At 44.4% G+C, this 17,831-nt stretch overlaps 1 protein-coding gene across 2 annotated transcripts in view; it reads right to left on the minus strand.

Moving 5' to 3' along the window:
- ARMC9 (armadillo repeat containing 9) overlaps positions 1-17,831 on the minus strand; it is a 141,348-nt gene that overhangs the window by 101,842 nt on the left and 21,675 nt on the right. For both annotated transcript variants that reach the window (XM_061637543.1, XM_061637544.1), the window contains exons 7-9: positions 15,685-15,709; positions 9,646-9,803; positions 2,748-2,846 (exon numbers count right to left, since the gene is read on the minus strand). In XM_061637543.1, the coding sequence (XP_061493527.1) occupies positions 2,748-2,846; positions 9,646-9,803; positions 15,685-15,709 (282 nt within the window). The remainder of the gene's footprint in view (positions 1-2,747; positions 2,847-9,645; positions 9,804-15,684; positions 15,710-17,831) is intronic.

Below are 17,831 nucleotides of genomic sequence, written 5' to 3' on the forward strand. Positions count from 1 at the left end.
TTTCTTTTGCCAAAGTTTATGTTCCTTTTTGTTCTCATTTAGACAAGGCTTTCATTGTCTAAAGGAGGCCTTCTTGTCTTTAATAGCATCTTTGACTCTTCTCATTAACCACAATGATATCTTCTTGGCCTTCGTAGTACCTTTCCCAATCTACAGTATACACTCCGGTTGATCTTCTAATATTGTGTTTTTTTTTAAAAAAACCCTCCCAAGCATTTTGGAGTGATTTGACCCTCTTGACTTGGACATTCAAAGTCCTTTTTACCAATCCCCACATTTTTGGGAAGTTTCCTCTTCTGAATGTGACTGTGCTGGATTTTCTTGAAAATTGGCCATTTACATGCATGTTTAATTTATAGCACAGTGGGGAGGAGAGCCTGGCTGGGAGTCCAGAGTCTGTGAGTTCAAATCCCCGCTCGTGTCTCCTGGGCGTCAAGGGCCAGCTAAAGATCACCCCACAAGGAATGGCTCAGGGGTGATGTGCCCTGCCACCTGTGCAGCCAGGGGCAAGCTGCAGAGTCCCAAGGAGCCCATTTGCCCCCCAGCTGGCAGTTGCAAACAAGGAAGGGGCTGGCTTGTGCAGCTGTGGCAAGCTGAGCAGGCCCTAGCCAGCTGGGGAGGACTAGCCTCAGAGGGAGGCAATGGTAACCCCCCCTGAATACTGCTTACCATGAACACCCTATTCATAGGGTAGCCATAAGTCGGGATCGACTTAAAGGCCATCCATTTTTTTCACTTTCATTTAATACCACTGTGGTCGCTGCTCCCGTTTGGTTGGACAACACTTCAACATCTCACACCAGGTCCTGGGCACCACTTACGATTAAGTCCAGGTTCACTGCCCTCTGGTCAGTTCCACAACTGTTCTAGGGCACAGTCATTTCAAGTATCTAGAAATGGTACCACTTTGTAGTGACTGGAACACATATGTAGCCAATCTATGTGAGGGTAGTTGAAGTTATCCATTACTACAACATTTCCTCTTTTGCATGCCTCCTTGATTTCACTCTTCACCTCAATCTCCCTGAGCACTTTGATCAGGGGAATGATAGCACATTGTTATGTGCCTTCAAGTTGATTATGACTTATGATGACTCTATAAATCAGCGACCTCCAATAGCATCTATTTAAAACCATCCTGTTCAGATCTTATAAGTTCAGGTCTGTGGCTTCCTTTATGAAATCAATTCATCTCTGGTTTGCCCTTCCTCTTTTTCTACTCCCCTCTGTTTTCCCCAGCACTATTGTCTTTTCTAGTGAATCATATCTGCTCATTATGTGTCCGAAGTATGATAACCTCAGTTTCATCATTTTAGCTTCTAGTGACAGTTCTGTTTTAATTTGTTCTATCACCCAATTATCTGTCTTTTTTGCAGTCCAGAGTATAGGTTGCGCATCAGGACAATTGGATGCTGTGGCACCCCCTTTCTTTTAAAGCATTCCCTAGTTTTTCATGATCTACACAATCAAAGGCTTTGCTGTAATCTATAAAGCACAGGGCGATTTTCTTCTGAAATTCCTTGGTCAGTTCCATTATCCAACGTATGTTTGCGATGTGATCTCTGGTGCCTCTTTCCTTTCTAAATCCAGCTTGGATGTCTGGCATTTCTCACTCCATATATGGTAAGAGACTTTGTTGTAGAATCTTGAGCATTACTTTACTTGCATGGTCTATTAAGGCAATAGTTCAATAATTACTGCATTTCCTGGGATCCTCTTTCTTTGGAATTGGGATGTATATTGAACTCTTCCAGTCTGTGGGCCATTGTTTAGTATTCCATATTTGTTGACAATTCTTTGTCAAAATTTGGACAGATTCAATCTCAGTAGCTTGTAGCAACTCTGTTGGTATACTATCTGTTCCTGATGATTTGTTTCTTCCAACTATTTTAAGAGCAACTTTCACCTTACATTCTAAAATTTCTGGTTCTTCATTATAAGGTTCCTCCATGAATGAATCTGTCATCCTGTCATCTCTTTTATAGAGTTCTTCACTGTATTGCTTCCATCTTCCAAGAGACTTATAACACATCAAAAACATAAATATAAATACATGCAGTAATACCATAAGAACAGAACAACAGCCCTCATAACAGCCACAGGAAGCTTAAAACACTAAAAACAAAGCAACATCAACTCAGTCTATAGAAGGGGAAAGGACAGAAGGGAAATTTAGTGATAGATGGACAGCAAGGAAGGGTCAAGGGAGGGCCAAACCCAGGATTCTGCTGAAATCTGTGTCCATTATTACATTCTCCAGGTTTTCTGCACTTGCTGAGATTTGTATACTGCACAGAACCCTTGTCATATTTCTGATAGGCCCAGCCAGATCTGGAAGACTTGGTTCAAGGAGTCATAAACTTACTCAATAGTTGGCCTTGGCCAAGAAACTCCCTTCCAACTTCTGTTTCCTGTCTGTAAAATGAGAATAACTAGTGCCCTACCTCCCATAGCACTTGGGTAAGCAAGCAAGTTAAAAGCTTTGGACTCCTCTCCTCATATAAAAGTGCTACATGCATCACAACCAACGTGCCACGGGATCTTGTACACACAAGCCTGCCATTCTGTTTTATGAGAACTGGTAAAAATGACCTTGTCCAAGACCATTAGCACATTGCAATACCATCACAGAATTATGCACCTTTGGGGACATATACTGGTAAGGCTCATCTGAGGCATGCTGTCCTATGGCCACAGGGTAACAGTATTATTTTTTAGCAAAGATATGCCCAGAAGATTATACTCACAGTTCCGGGCCTTGTGAAGTCTATGCTATGTGCTACATTCTGTCTCATCTGGTTGCTAAATAAACGGACACAGACACTCTGCAGATCTTCTGGGGTAATCTACAGAAAGGAAACACATCAAGTTAGTGAGAAATTGGAATTTCTTCCTTTGACCTCAACTACTTATTTGCACAAGGAGCACCTTGCAAGAAGGTGCCAAAAATGGCAGAATGCAACCAGGGTATATATGTATGGATACAATACCCCCTCCCAAACTAGGAAGGCTGGGAATGCTGAAGTCGTGTCAGTAAAAGTAGGACAGAGTAGCCATTCTGTGCTGCACAAGATGCCTGCAAAGTCTCTTTCATCCAAGCTCCGCCTTTACCTGCCTCACACCTGATGTCATATATGATGGCAGGTGTGGGGCAGGTGGGCATGGCTTAGATTAAACAGTCTGGCAGGCCGAATGGGGAGGGCCTGGTGGTCCTACTGAGGTCTATGGGCCAGAGATTCCCCTCTCCTGCATGATTCCATCTGGACACATTTGGCTGGCTGGTCACATAGGCGGGCTGGAAAAAGCTAATGACAGTAGGACCGCAGACAGCTTGAATCAACAAGTTTTAACAACACAGACTTGGATACTCAGTTGTAACTTAGGTCCCATTGATATCGACGGGACACGTTAGTTAGGCAACAAACTCAGTCTGGCTCCAACCTATAGTTATTCTGGATGCTAATACACTTTTTTTATTTAGGATGGTGCAACTCAGTGGATGGGTTTTGCTTACTTATTCAACAGTGACCCTATCAGAGACCAGAAAATAATTTTCACCCTTGTTAGACTATCCTAGTAAAATCCCCCGCCCCTGGAGATTGGAAGGGGGAGGCAGTTCTTGTACTTATGAGTATGGGTTAATATGTGTGCTTGAGTCATTTGGAGTGAACTGCTCAGGTGTGGCATATTTCTCCAGCTCTCTGTCAGCGGCATTCTGTGATCCAGATTCTGCAGGTTCTTCACCTTGGGGTGGGAAGGACTGGGCTTCATTCTCTAATCTTTTCTGCCACTGTGATTACATCATTCTGTGAAATCTAAGATCACAAAATGCAAAGTTTGATGTGATCACGTTTCGTTTCCAAAACTCCTTCAAACTCGATGAGAGAAAGAGCAACACTCAACTAAACAGTGCCACCACCTGGCAGCAACTAGGAAAAAAGCCCACTATAAACAGCTCCACAAAGAGTAGGTGTCATAAAAACATAAGAACATAAGAAGAGCCTGCTGGATCAGGCCAGTGGCCCATCTAGTCCAGCATCCTGTTCTCACAGTGGCCAACCAGGGGCCTGGGGGAAGCCCGCAAGCAGGACCCGAGTGCAAGAACACTCTCCCCTCCTGAGGCTTCCAGCAACTGGTTTTCAGAAGCATGCTGCCTCTGACTAGGGTGGCACAGCACAGCCATCATGGCTAGTAGCCATTGATAGCCCTGTCCTCCATGAATTTGTCTAATCTTCTTTTAAAGCCGTCCAAGCTGGTGGCCATTACTGCATCTTGTGGGAGCAAATTCCATAGTTTAACTATGCGCTGAGTAAAGAAGTACTTCCTTTTGTCTGTCCTGAATCTTCCAACATTCAGCTTCTTTGAATGTCCACGAGTTCTAGTATTATGAGAGAGGGAAAAGAACTTTTCGCTATCCACTTTCTCAAGGCCATGCATAATTTTATACACTTCTATCATGTCTCCTCTGACCCGCCTTTTCTCTAAACTAAAAAGCCCCAAATGCTGCAACCTTTCCTCGAAAGGGAGTCGCTCCATCCCCTTGATCATTCTGGTTGCCCTCTTCTGAACCTTTTCCAACTCTAGAATATCCTTTTTGAGATGAGGCGACCAGAACTGTACACAGTCTTCCAAATGCGGCCGCACCATAGATTTATACAACGGCATGATATTGACTGCTTTATTTTTCACAGCTGCCGCGCACTGGGTCGACATTTTCATCGTGCTGTCCACTACAACCCCGAGGTCTCTCTCCTGGTCGGTCACCGCCAGTTCAGACCCCATGAGCGTATATGTGAAATTCAGATTTTTTGCTCCAATATGCATAATTTTACACTTGTTTATATTGAATTGCATTTGCCATTTTTCCGCCCATTCACTCAGTTTGGAGAGGTCTTTTTGGAGCTCTTCGCAATCCCTTTTTGTTTTAACAACCCTGAACAATTTAGTGTCGTCAACAAACTTGGCCACTTCACTGCTCAGTCCTAATTCTAGGTCATTAATGAACAAGTTGAAAAGTACAGGTCCCAATACCGATCCTTGAGGGACTCCACTTTCTACAGCCCTCCACTGGGAGAACTGTCCGTTTATTCCTACTCTTTGCTTTCTGCTTCTTAACCAATTCCTTATCCACAAGAGGACCTCTCCTCTTATTCCATGACTGCTAAGCTTCCTCAGAAGCCTTTGGTGAGGTACCTTGTCAAACGCTTTTTGAAAGTCTAAGTACACTATGTCCACTGGATCACCTCTATCTATATGCTTGTTGACACTCTCAAAGAATTCTAATAGGTTACTGAGACAGGACTTTCCCTTGCAGAAGCCATGCTGGCTCTGCTTCAGCAAGGCTTGTTCTTCTATGTGCTTAGTTAATCTAGCTTTAATCATACTTTCTACCAGTTTTCCAGGGACAGAAGTTAAGCTAACTGGCCTGTAATTTCCGGGATCCCCTCTGGATCCCTTTTTGAAGATTGGCGTTACATTTGCCACTTTCCAGTCCTCAGGCACGGAGGAGGACCCAAGGGACAAGTTACATATTTTAGTTAGCAGATCAGCAATTTCACATTTGAGTTCTTTGAGAACTCTCGGGTGGATGCCATCCGGGCCCGGTGATTTGTCAGTTTTTATATTGTCCATTAAGCTTAGAACTTCCTCTCTCGTTACCACTATTTGTCTCAGTTCCTCAGAATCCCTTCCTGCAAATGTTAGTTCAGGTTCAGGGATCTGCCCTATATCTTCCACTGTGAAGACAGATGCAAAGAATTCATTTAGCTTCTCTGCAATCTCCTTATCGTTCTTTAGTACACCTTTGACTCCCTTATCATCCAAGGGTCCAATCGCCTCCCTAGATGGTCTCCTGCTTTGAATGTATTTATAGAATTTTTGTTGGTTTTTATGTTCTTAGCAATGTGCTCCTCAAATTCTTGTTTAGCATCCCTTATTGTCTTCTTGCATCTCTTTTGCCAGAGTTTATGTTCTTTTTTATTTTCTTCATTCGGACAAGACTTCCATTTTCTGAAGGAAGACTTTTTGCCTCTAAGAGCTTCCTTGACTTTGCTCGTTAACCATGCTGGCATCTTCTTGGCCCTGGCGGTACCTTTTCTGATCTGCGGTATGCACTCCAGTTGAGCTTCTAATATAGTGTTTTTAAACAACTTCCAAGCATTTTCGAGTGATGTGACCCTCTGGACTTTGTTTTTCAGCTTTCTTTTTACCAATCCCCTCATTTTTGTGAAGTTTCCTCTTTTGAAGTCAAATGTGACCGTGTTGGATTTTCTTGGCAATTGGCCAGTTACATGTATGTTTAATTTAATAGCACTGTGGTCACTGCTCCCAATCGGTTCAACAACACTTACATCTCGCACCAGGTCCCGGTCCCCACTGAGGATTAAGTCCAGGGTTGCCGACCCTCTGGTCGGTTCCATGACCAACTGGTCAAGGGAATAGTCATTTAGAATATCTAGAAATTTTGCTTCTTTGTCGTGGCTGGAACACATATGCGGCCAGTCTATGTCCGGGTAGTTGAAGTCACCCATTACTACACCTTTCCTAGTTTGGATGCTTCCTCAATTTCATATCTCATCTCAAGGTCTCCCTGAGCATTTTGATCAGGGGGACGATAGATCGTTCCCAGTATTAAGTCCCTCCTGGGGCATGGTATCACCACCCACAACGATTCTGTGGAGGAGTCTGCCTCTTTTGGGGTTTCGAGCTTGCTAGATTCAATGCCTTCTTTCACGTATAGAGCGACTCCGCCACCAATACGTCCTGCCCTGTCCTTCCGATATAGTTTATATCCAGGGATAACCGTATCCCACTGGTTTTCTCCATTCCACCAGGTCTCCGTTATGCTCACTATATCAATGCTCTCTTCTAAGACCAAGCACTCCAGTTCTCCCATCTTGGTTCGGAGGCTCCTAGCATTAGCGTACAGGCACTTGTAAGCAGTGTCTCTCTTCAAGTGTCTTTGGCATTTGTGGCTAGGCCTGTGGTAATTTTGCTCTTCTGAATTTATATCCTGTGCCCCTGCTCTCACAATGCCTACTTCTAGGCCTACCCCTTTTAACATTTCATCATTTCTTTGGTTTTTATCCCGGGGGGAGGTTTATTCCGAACCGGACCTTTCTCAGCTCCTGTCGGGTTTCCCCCCTCAGTCAGTTTAAAAGCTGCTCTGTGTCTGATGTAACTTAGGGCCACACACAACATAAGACAGTGAAGATCGATGTTTGTATCTCCCAAATGTTGACCACAGCACGGGTGTTGAGATGGGGGCTCTCTCTTTCTCCCTGAGCCATTTCTCCAATATAAATATCTTCCCTGAGCTCCTATTATACCCACAGTGACAAAAAAAATTACAGCTGTGTTTTTCCTGCTGGTCTAATAGAAGCTTTAGCAGCACTTTAGATCAAGAATACAGCAGCGGGGAAAGGGTTAACCCCAGCATCTCCGACTGCTACTTCTCCAAATCAAATTTGCCACAACTGCTTTAAAAGAAAAATGAAAATTTCAAGTCTACCACATCCAGCGTAGTTTGGCACTACGGCTGGAATTCTGCATGACCAAACCCACGTTTGCTGATACCATACATGTGAAGGGGAGGGGGGCACTTGCAGGGGTGGAATGCTGGATGGGAAGGTACCTAGCCATTAGCACCACAGAGAACTATCCTCTGCAAAGATTCTCGCAAGGCACCTCTCCCCGTCCCAGCTGTGCCAACTTTTAGTTTTAGGCCTGGGTCACAAATAATGCTAAGCTAAACCATGGTGTAGTGCAAGCGAGCAAATGTGCAGGTTCCCACAACAAAGACTGCATCTGCAGTGCTTCTCCTGTTTCTGCTGCTGCTGTGCCACCCGGGGATAAACCACGGTTTGGCTAAGTGTTACATCTAAACCGAGGTTTATGGTATGCTTCCCACAGAGGAACCACAAGAGCTAAACCAAGAACAAAACTTGGTTACTACTCATGATTTGTCTGGAGCAAGGCAAACCATGAGCCCAGGCTGATGTTTCACTAAACCAAACTATGGTTTATCTCTGGGTAGTGTGGCGGCAGCAGGTCCACTCAATCACACTAAGCAATGGTTTGATTTAGTCAAGTGCAAATAGGGTCTATGAGCATAAGGAAGAACTATAAGAAATGGGAGGGGGGTTCAGGAAGTCGGTGGTCACAGGACCGCTTAAGTGGCCCCCTCATTCATTCTTCTCTGAAATATAAGAGCCTTGTTGGATCAGGCCAAAGTCAAGCATCCTGTTCTCAGAGTGGTCAACCAGATGCCTATGGGAAGCCCACAAACAGGATATGAGTGCAATGGTATTCTTCACACTTGTGATCTCCAGCAACTGGTATTCAGAGCTATACCGCCTCCGACACAGAGTGTAAGACACAATAATCATGTCTAGTAGCCACTGCTAAGTCTCCTCTATGAATGTGTCTAATCCAGAGGTTCCCAAACTGTGGTTCATGGACCACCTAGTTCAGGTGGTCTGTGGCGTGTCCTTAAAATTACATTTAAAAATCATACATCATCTAGAAGTGTATTACAATAGCTACTACAGGCAGAAAAAATATTAATTGGTCCACCAAGACCCTCAGTATTTTCAAGCAGTCCAGGGTGAAAAACTTGGGAACCCATTTGTCTAATCTTCTTTTAAAGCCACTGATATTGGGGCCTGTTACTACACCTTGTGGTAGCAAATTCCAGTTTTAAGTATGTGTTGTGCAATGAAGTCCTTCCTTTTGTGTGTTCTGAACCTCCCACCGTTCAGCTTCATTGGAGAGGGTTCTGGGTTCTAGACAGGGAGGAAAGCTTTTCCCTATCCATTTTCTCCCCACCACGCACAAATTTATACCCCTCTATCATGTCCCCTTACTCACCTTTTTTCCAAACCAAAAAGCCCCACATGATGCAACCTTTTCTCACAGGGGAGTAGCCCCAGCCCCTTCATCATTTTGGTCACCCATTTCTGAAACTTTTCCAGCCCCACAACATTGAGGTAAAGCAACCAGAGTGGGTCAGGGTACTCCACGTATGGTCACACCATGGATTGGTTGTTTTGATATTGGCAGTTTCATTTTCAATTGAGTCCCTAATGAATTTCCTTTTTCACAGCTGCTACACACTTGGTTGACATCTTCATGGAGCTATCCACTATGACCCACACCCCCCAAAAAGATCTCTTTCATGGTCAGTCACCACTAGTTCAGACCTCATTAGAATAAAAAACTATATATATTAGTAGGAGCTTTCACAGGCAAGAACCTAGGAATTAATTAAACTATGGAATTTGCTCCCACAAGACGCAGTGATGGCCACCAGCTTGGATGGCTTTAAAAGAAGATTAGACAAATTCATGGAGGACAGGGCTATCAATGGCTACTAGCCGTGATGGCTGTGCTGTGCCACCCTAGTCAGAGGCAGCATGCTTCTGAAAACCAGTTGCCGGAAGCCTCAGGAAGGGAGAGTGTTCTTGCACTCGGGTCCTGCTTGCGGGCTTCCCCCAGGCACCTGGTTGGCCACTGTGAGAACAGGATGCTGGACTAGATGGGCCACTGGCCTGATCCAGCAGGCTCTTCTTATGTAACCCTAGAGATGACATGCAAATGCAGTATATCCCAATGGCCAAATCTAGATGCTCTCAGGTTCTAGGTTACCATTTTGCCGTTGACTGTGGCTTCAAGGGAATCCACCAGCTCAGCAGTGACCCCAATGAGGTTGTGATAGTCTGCTTGGATTTTGTTGAACCGCTTGAGGTAAGTCATCGTTTTGCGTTCGGACTCCACCAGCTGCTGATGTAGCTGCTGCAACATTTCTGTGACAGGGAGGAAAAGAAAATTATGAACCTTTTTTCCTTACCAGTTGCACTGATAGACCAAGGACTGGCACAGTTCTGTATTCTTAATTATCGCTCCAACTACTACAGTCCTGTTTGTTTGCTTCTGCAATTTTATTTATTTATTTATTACATTTATATCCCACCTTCCCTACAAGGAGCTCAGGTTGGCATGCATGGCTCTTCTCCAATTTGCCCTGACAACAACCCTGTGAGGTAGGTTAGTCTGAGAGACTATGATTGACCCAAAGACACCCAGTGAGCCTCTTGGATGAGATGAGAATTGAACCCAGGTCTCCCAGGTCCTATTCTAATACATTAACCACTACACTACACTGGCTTTCAAGGCAACTTAATATATATATATTTCAATGAAGGGCCATGCTATTGGCATCCACTTTGGCTAATGATCCAATGTGGTGACGAAAATGCATGAGAGGGGCACCTACTCAATTCTACAGTGCCAAGTATAATTTTGAGACAATACCATCACCGCCATAAGACACAGACCAGGAGAGGGAGAATGTACTCTGTCAACTTTAGACTACATCACCACCCTAACACTGAATCAAAACATGGAGAGCAAACGGAGAACGTCTGCCTCTAAAACAGAACTTGACAATTTAACGGTCTTGCTAGAACATTCTGTCTCAAAGTCCAGCAACTGATGCTTAGGATAGTTCAGATGGCACTTGTAAACAGAACTGAGTATTTACTGGGGAACATTCAAACAAAAAATCCACAGAAATCAACTTTATCACAAAGCATTAAAACAGAACCAGTATTTCCATTTCCCAAATGGCATCACTTTATGAAGTAATACTTTAAAATTCTTCATTATGAAATAGCACCATTTTTTAACCAAGCATTTGAAGCCATATATATTTCCAGGAATCACCATCCCAACATGAGTTTGCTCCTTCCTACAGACTCCTAGTATTTCCATCTTTCACCAGGGGGCCATTACAACCTGTTTTAGGATACATACAATGATGATAATGATGGACTGCTTTCAAGTCGATTCTGAATTATGGCGACCCTATGTAGTCATACATAATTTGATTGGCAGAAGCACGCTCATTGTGCTTTATCCAAACAGGCAATCCTCTGCACAGGTTCGAACTTAGAGAAAGGTAGTTCTGCTGATCTAAGGAAGAAGCCGGTAGTGCACACCGATGGGCTGACACCTGCCCCATCACAAATCCACCCGCATCTCTACCCTCCGCGACACTTTTTCAGGTTTAAAAATATATGGCACCAAATGAGCTTTTAATTTTGTAAACATACAAGAGGTGCTTTAAACTTTTTTTTTTAAGTCAGCTTTTTAAAAGCTTGAAACAGGAGACAAAAGGCAATGCTAAATTTAACAGCACAATCCTATCTATGTCTACTCAGAAGTTAAGTCCTATTGAATTCTTCTTTCCAGGTAAGCAGGGTCAGGACTGCAGTCTGTATCAACATTTGAACTGTGGGGGTGAGGAGGACAAACTTACTCCATGAGCAAAATAATTATGCCAACTCCCATTGTTAGGTATGTCTGAATGCACGCTGCACCTTCGAGGTTGTTAGAAATGTACTAAATATATTTAAACTATTTTGCCTTTTCTCCAAAGGGGCTCAAGGAGGTATATGTGCCTCCCATTTTTTTCTCCACAATCTACTCAGCGCACACACCCACACCCACATGTGAGGAAAATTAGGCTAAAAAAGAGTCAACCAAGGAGTGTTACAACCAGGGCTGCCAGGCTCAGGGCCTGAGAATGATTCTGTATCTTTAAGAGAAGACAAAATTCAGCCAAGTGCAGGTGTTCCTGCAACTCTGTAATGGGAAAAACCACAAGGTGGAATCCTCCCTTCCCCCTGTACAACTTTTAAAGATACAGAAGACCTCTTGGAGGCTGGGCCTGGTATTTCAGCCTGGATCTCCATGGTCCCAACAGTCTAACCACTGTACCACACTAACTTCTGTTTTCAGAAAATGTACAGGCCTGTTTCTCAGAAGTAACCTGCTGGCCACTACACACTCAGAAAACCTCTCTGAGCAGTTTGAATCTCAACCTGTGCCTTCCCCACCATCACTGACCCTAAAACTTTCTTAGCTGTTCAGGTCACTGCAAAAAAGAGTCAAGCAAAAGTGAAACTATTTTACAGAATGTTCCATTGCTAGGCTGTGTTTCAGGCTTTCTTCTCCTTGTGACCCTGTCTACACAGATTCATCCGTAAGAGGCAGCTCTGGAGACTGGGCTTCTGAGGGTGGTAAAGCCAGTGTGGCGAAGTGGTTCAGAGTGTTGGACTACAACCCGGGAGACCAGGGTTTGAATCCCCACACAGCCCTGGCGCTCACTGGGTGATCTTGGGCCAGTCACCACCTCTCAGCCTCAGAGGAAGGCAATGGGAAACCCCCTCTGAATACCGCTTACCATGAAAACCCTTTTCATAGGGTCGCCATAAGTCGGAATTGACTTGAAGACAGTCCATTTCCTTTTTTCATTTTCAAAGCCCTAAAGCTCCAAATCTATTGAAGAATCTCCAAGGGAAGCTCAAAAACAGTTTCCACTCCTACCTCTGCTGTTTTAGTTTCATCAGTTTCAGCAGACCAGAAAAATTAAGAGAGTTTCCAAGGACATTTCAGTCAATTTTTCCTCCCAGCTGAAAAGCGCTTCATCTTGATTTTGTTCCGACAACAAAATGAACCGTGCAACCACAGCCATTAAATGCCTACCAGGTATTTTGTTCTACACAGATGAGCAACTTAATTTTTCCAGGCTTCCCAAACGTTGGCAAAAATCGGAAGAACCTTCTGCTTTCTAAACCAGATTTCTTTGGCATCTCGGACTCTTTATAACCATTGACAAAACTAAAATATGCTTTTAATAATAGATCTGGTGGTGAGGAATGTTTTCCATGGAAGAAATCACACTTTATCGCAGTCATTAGACAATTAGAAGCTAGATACACATATCAGACTATGCCTCAAGAATCAGATGTGCTTTTGAACATGTTTAAAGACCTAGCCAAGGGTAGCTCCAAACAATAATATAAACAGAAGGATTTCCCTGCTGGGGTAAATTAGGAGTCCCTCGTCTAGTCCGATATTCTGTTTGTTTATTTATAGCACTTTTACCAGGCTTTTCACCCAAAAACTGTTCCCAGAGCAGCTTACAACAAGCAATAATAAGAGCATACCTACCCTCAGGCTCATAATGTAAATGACACAACACAAAAGGAAAAGTAACTGGGAGGGAGGAAAAGCAAACTCTGGCACTAGATCATAGTTACAAAGCTCTTATAAGTGTTCTTTCTGTTAGCTAACTCTTCTTTGCTGATGGATGGGTTAGCCTCCTCTTTGGTGTGACACTATTCCTGAGAGGCAGAGGGTGCAGCTATGGTCTCCTATAACCACTGACAGAGCTATTCTGCAAACATCTGTCTTGTCCTTTGAAAGCTATCTACGTTACATACCACCACCACTTTTTGAGGTAGCAAATTCCTACTAGAATTCCCCATCTGCCCTGGTTGGCTACTATTAGAGACAGAGTTCTAAGCCAAACAGAGTCCTTTGTTCTGCAAGACAATCCTCATCCAGAGCTTGGAAAAGTTACTTTTTTAAACTACAACTCCCATCAGCCCCAGCCAGTATGGCCACTGGATTGGGCTGATGGGAGCTGTAGTTCAAAAAAGTAACTTTTCCAAGCTCTGCCTCATGCTCTTATTCTTACTGCAACCTATTTTAGGGGTATGAGCTTTGCACAAGAATATTTTTTCCAGAATGTGACTGTGGGCCAGTCATCAATGCATCCAGTTGCGAGAAGCAACCCAAGCAACTACCTCTGCATTTATGGAGAAATCCAAAGTGAACAGGCAACAGGTGAACCAAAAGCAGTGCGGCAAGAACAATCTAAATGTAGCCTCTCATAAACAGGAGAGCATTATTCATTTCTGACACATTGAGGCACTATAGAGAACAGCACTCAAGGACATCTATTGAGGAGGTCACTGAGATTAATTAAACTGCAAAGTCCTCCGATTCCTTACCAGCTAGGAAATGCTTCCTTCATTAGGCCTTTTAAAAAGTAATCTGAGTGGTACTTGTGCTCACTTTACCCAAAGCTTTTCATTTGGCTGCCAGCCTGCAGTATTGCAGAAAGATTGGCACTGTGCAAACAAAGCCCCAAGTGTTGGATACATTCTAGGTACTGTTGGGAAGCTGAAGCTCTGTGAGTTGCTGCAGCCTCTGCTGCTCTTTAGTATCTTGTGACAGCAGTATTAACAAGAACTGTCTCACCTTTAAAACAGGACCAAACTGGTTCAGAATAATGGCCCTGCTGTGATTGTTTGCTAAGACAGTGGAGATCACAGGAGCAGAGGGAGGGTTGGTACTGACCAGGAAAACCAACAGATGTATGGGATGTTTAACCCATGTAGTACCTTCTCATTCTCCCCTGCAAGTGCCCCCACCAAAGTGGCTCACTTTCCATTTTAAAGCCCCACCAGGGGGAAGTTTTTTTAATGATATGGGGCACATTTACAGGAATCAATGGGCAGAGTACTTATCTCCCCTTAAAGTATCTCCCTTCCTCCAACCCTGCGTTCCCAGATATCTCACCAAATGTTTCAGCAGACCAGAGAAATTAAAATATTTTCCAACCAAGGACATTTCAGTCCATCTAAAAGCTTTCCATTTTTATTTTGTTCCAACACCACTGTGAACCATGCAACTGCAGCCACTATAACACCCACCTGGTATTTTGTCCCACACAGCTAAGCAATGCAAGTTTTTTGGCCTTCCCAGATCTTGGCAAATATTAAGAGAACTTTCCCCCACAAAATGATGCAGGGCATTTACAAGGGACATGCAGGGGGCAGGAGAATTCTCCCCTGCAAACATCCCCCTCCCAACCCCCATATTAGCTTTACTAGGGAAAAACGCAAGGTTGGCAAACCCTTGTTGTCCTCATGACACCTAGTTTTTTCTCCAATATGAAATGAAATGGACTGCCTTCAAGACGATCCCAACTTATGACTACCCTATGACTAGGGATTTCATGGTAAGGGGTATTCAGAGGGGGTTTACCGTTGCCTCCCTCTGAGGCTAGTCCTCCCCAGCTGGCTCAGCTTGCCACAGCTGCACAAGCCAGCCCCTTCCTTGTCCGCAACTGCCAGCCCCTTCCTTGTCCACAACTGCCAGCTGGGGGGCAACTGGGCTCCTGGGGACTATGCAGCTTGCCCACGGCAGCACAGGTGGCAGGGCACATAACTCCTGAGCCACTCACTGTGGGAGTGATCTTTAGCTGGCCCTTGACACCCAGGAGACAAGAGAGGGGATCTGAACTCACAGACTACAGACTCCCAGCCAGGCTCTCCTCCCCACTGTGCTATACCAGCTGTACAATATATTCAATGTATGTGAATGTTGTGGATGCAGGATGAGGAATTGTGGAAGAAAACTCAAATGTACATTTGCCCAATGTAGCCTTTACCTTATCGATAAATTTAAAGGGTGGTATTCAACTAAACAGTTGTACACAGGCAAGGATTACTGCTAGCGCAACAGGACGTCCACCCATCCTCCACCCTTGCATGCCATATCCAAATCTGCTCCAAAGGGCTGGGAAAACCACCAGAACAGATTTAGGGCACGTTGGGGGGGGGGAGCGGGGGAGAACATTGCTCTTCCCAAGGAGAGATCCTTGCACTGACAAAACATTAGCGCTACACTGAATACAACCCAATCATTTCAGCTTTGTGTGTAAAAATGCCCGGAGTCTAAAAATAATTGCTGTTTTAATGCCATAACACGGACATTTCAATGTCAAACAAGAATACATTCATATCATCTCCAGAGAGTCTCCTTATTTACCTTGGCTACACTGTGCGTTCTCCTTCTGCCATGCGAGAGACCGACTGCTAAGGAAAAGGAGCATTCAACAGTGAAAGACAGTGGCATATTATGCATGGCATTGAGAAAGTGGATAGAGAAAAGTTCTTCTCCCTCTCTCATAGTACTAGAACTCGTGGACATTCAAAGAAGCTGAATGTTGGAAGATTCAGGACAGACAAAAGGAAGTACTTCTTTACTCAGCGCATAGTTAAACTATGGAATTTGCTCCCACAAGATGCAGTAATGGCCACCAGCTTGGACGGCTTTAAAAGAAGATTAGACAAATTCATGGAGGACAGGGCTATCAATGGCTACTAGCCATGATGGCTGTGCTCTGCCACCCTAGTCAGAGGCAGCATGAAAACCAGTTGCCGGAAGCCTCAGGAGGGGAGAGTGTTCTTGCACTCGGGTCCTGCTTGCGGGCTTCCCCCAGGCACCTGGTTGGCCACTGTGAGAACAGGATGCTGGACTAGATGGGCCACTGGCCTGATCCTGCAGGCTCTTCTTATGTTCTTATGTTCTTTTAACAGCTTTCACAGACAAGCAATTCTGTGAAAATACAGGTAGGAAAATGAGACTCAGCAAGTCTATGACTGGCTCATATTATTAAATTTGTATTTAACCCTTTTTTAAAAAATATGTTTTTAAAGCTGTTTTTAAAAATGTTTTTAAAGTTGTTTTGTTTTAATGTATTTTATGGTCTTTCATGATGTTTTAAAGTGTTTTTAGCGCTTCTGTTTGCCGCCCTGGGCTCCTGCTGGGAGGAAGGGCGGGATATAAATCAAATAATAAATCAAATAATAAAAAATAAATACTGCATGTCACTTCCTTCAAGTGTCTTCTCCTTGTGGTATTAAGCAGAGGATGCTACATCATAGCTCACCTCAGATTCAAATTATCTTCCGCTTCTTCGGAAGGTTCTGTCTCCCCAGTAAGCCTCTGTTCTAAATACTATCTAAGCAAGTTTAAGGGACGTTGCATGTAGTCAGCATTTGCTTAAGCCATCCTTTGCCAACCTGGTGCCCACCAGATGGTCTGCACTGCAACGCATCTGGTGGTCACCAGGTTGGCGAAGACTGGCTTAACTATCCGCTTTACTATGACTGGCAGAAACTCACCAAGGTTTCATGCAGAGAAAGATAGTCCCCGTCACTTGTTCCATGATCCTTTTAATCACAGGTACCAGGGACTGTAACTGGAACCTCCTGCATGCAAAACATGTGCTCTAGCTCTGAGTACAGGAGGGCCCCACTCATACGGCAGGTTACGTTCCAGACCCCTGCCGAAAAGCAAAACCCGCCAAAAAGCAGAACTCATTCATAGAATGGTGCCCAATGCCCGAAAAGTGCTGTAAAAGCGGAGCAACCGCCATATGAGTGGGGCCTTACTCTAATTGAAAGCCGCCATATTAGCGGAACACCGAAAAGTGGGCCGCCGAAAAGCAGGGCCCTACTGCACCATCTTTCCATTAGCTTTCATACTAAAAAGCCCCATGAATGCAGCACTTAAAACAAAACGAAGAATGGAGCTGTGATGCCCAAGTGGTGAAGGCGCTGGGCTTGAAATCCAATTGGGAAGGGCCACAGCTCAGTGGCAGAGCATCTGCTTTGCACACAGACGGTCCCAGGTTCAATCCCAGGCATCTGCAGGTAGGGCTGGAAGAACCCATCTGAAATCCTGGAATGCTACTGCCAGTCCGTGTAGACACTACTGAGCTAGATGGACCAATGGTCTGACCCAGTATAAGGCCGCTTCCTCTGTTCCTGTGGGAATAAGGCATGAAGGGTACATGCTGTTATGTTCAAGCACAACTGAGGCAAGACACAGCTGGTGCGGACATATAACTTGTGCTTTTCAATGCCGGAAATAACAACCCAGACAAACATAAGGAGCCTTAAAATGAGTCAGGCTGTGGACTGGCCCATCTAGCCAGTAGTCTGACTAGTAACCGCCCCCTCGGGTCTCAGTCTGAGATGCCTTTCCCAGCCTGCCACTGGAGACTTTTTAGATGGGACTGTCAGGGATTCAAACTGGGACCTTCAACATGCCAAGCAAGTGCTCTACTTGTGAGCTATATCCCTTCCATCATGATGCAGCAAACTTTGCAGAATAAGAATGTATTTGCA

The sequence above is a fragment of the Rhineura floridana genome, chromosome 7, assembly GCF_030035675.1.
Source record: "Rhineura floridana isolate rRhiFlo1 chromosome 7, rRhiFlo1.hap2, whole genome shotgun sequence".
Classification (NCBI taxonomy): Eukaryota; Metazoa; Chordata; class Lepidosauria; order Squamata; family Rhineuridae; genus Rhineura; species Rhineura floridana.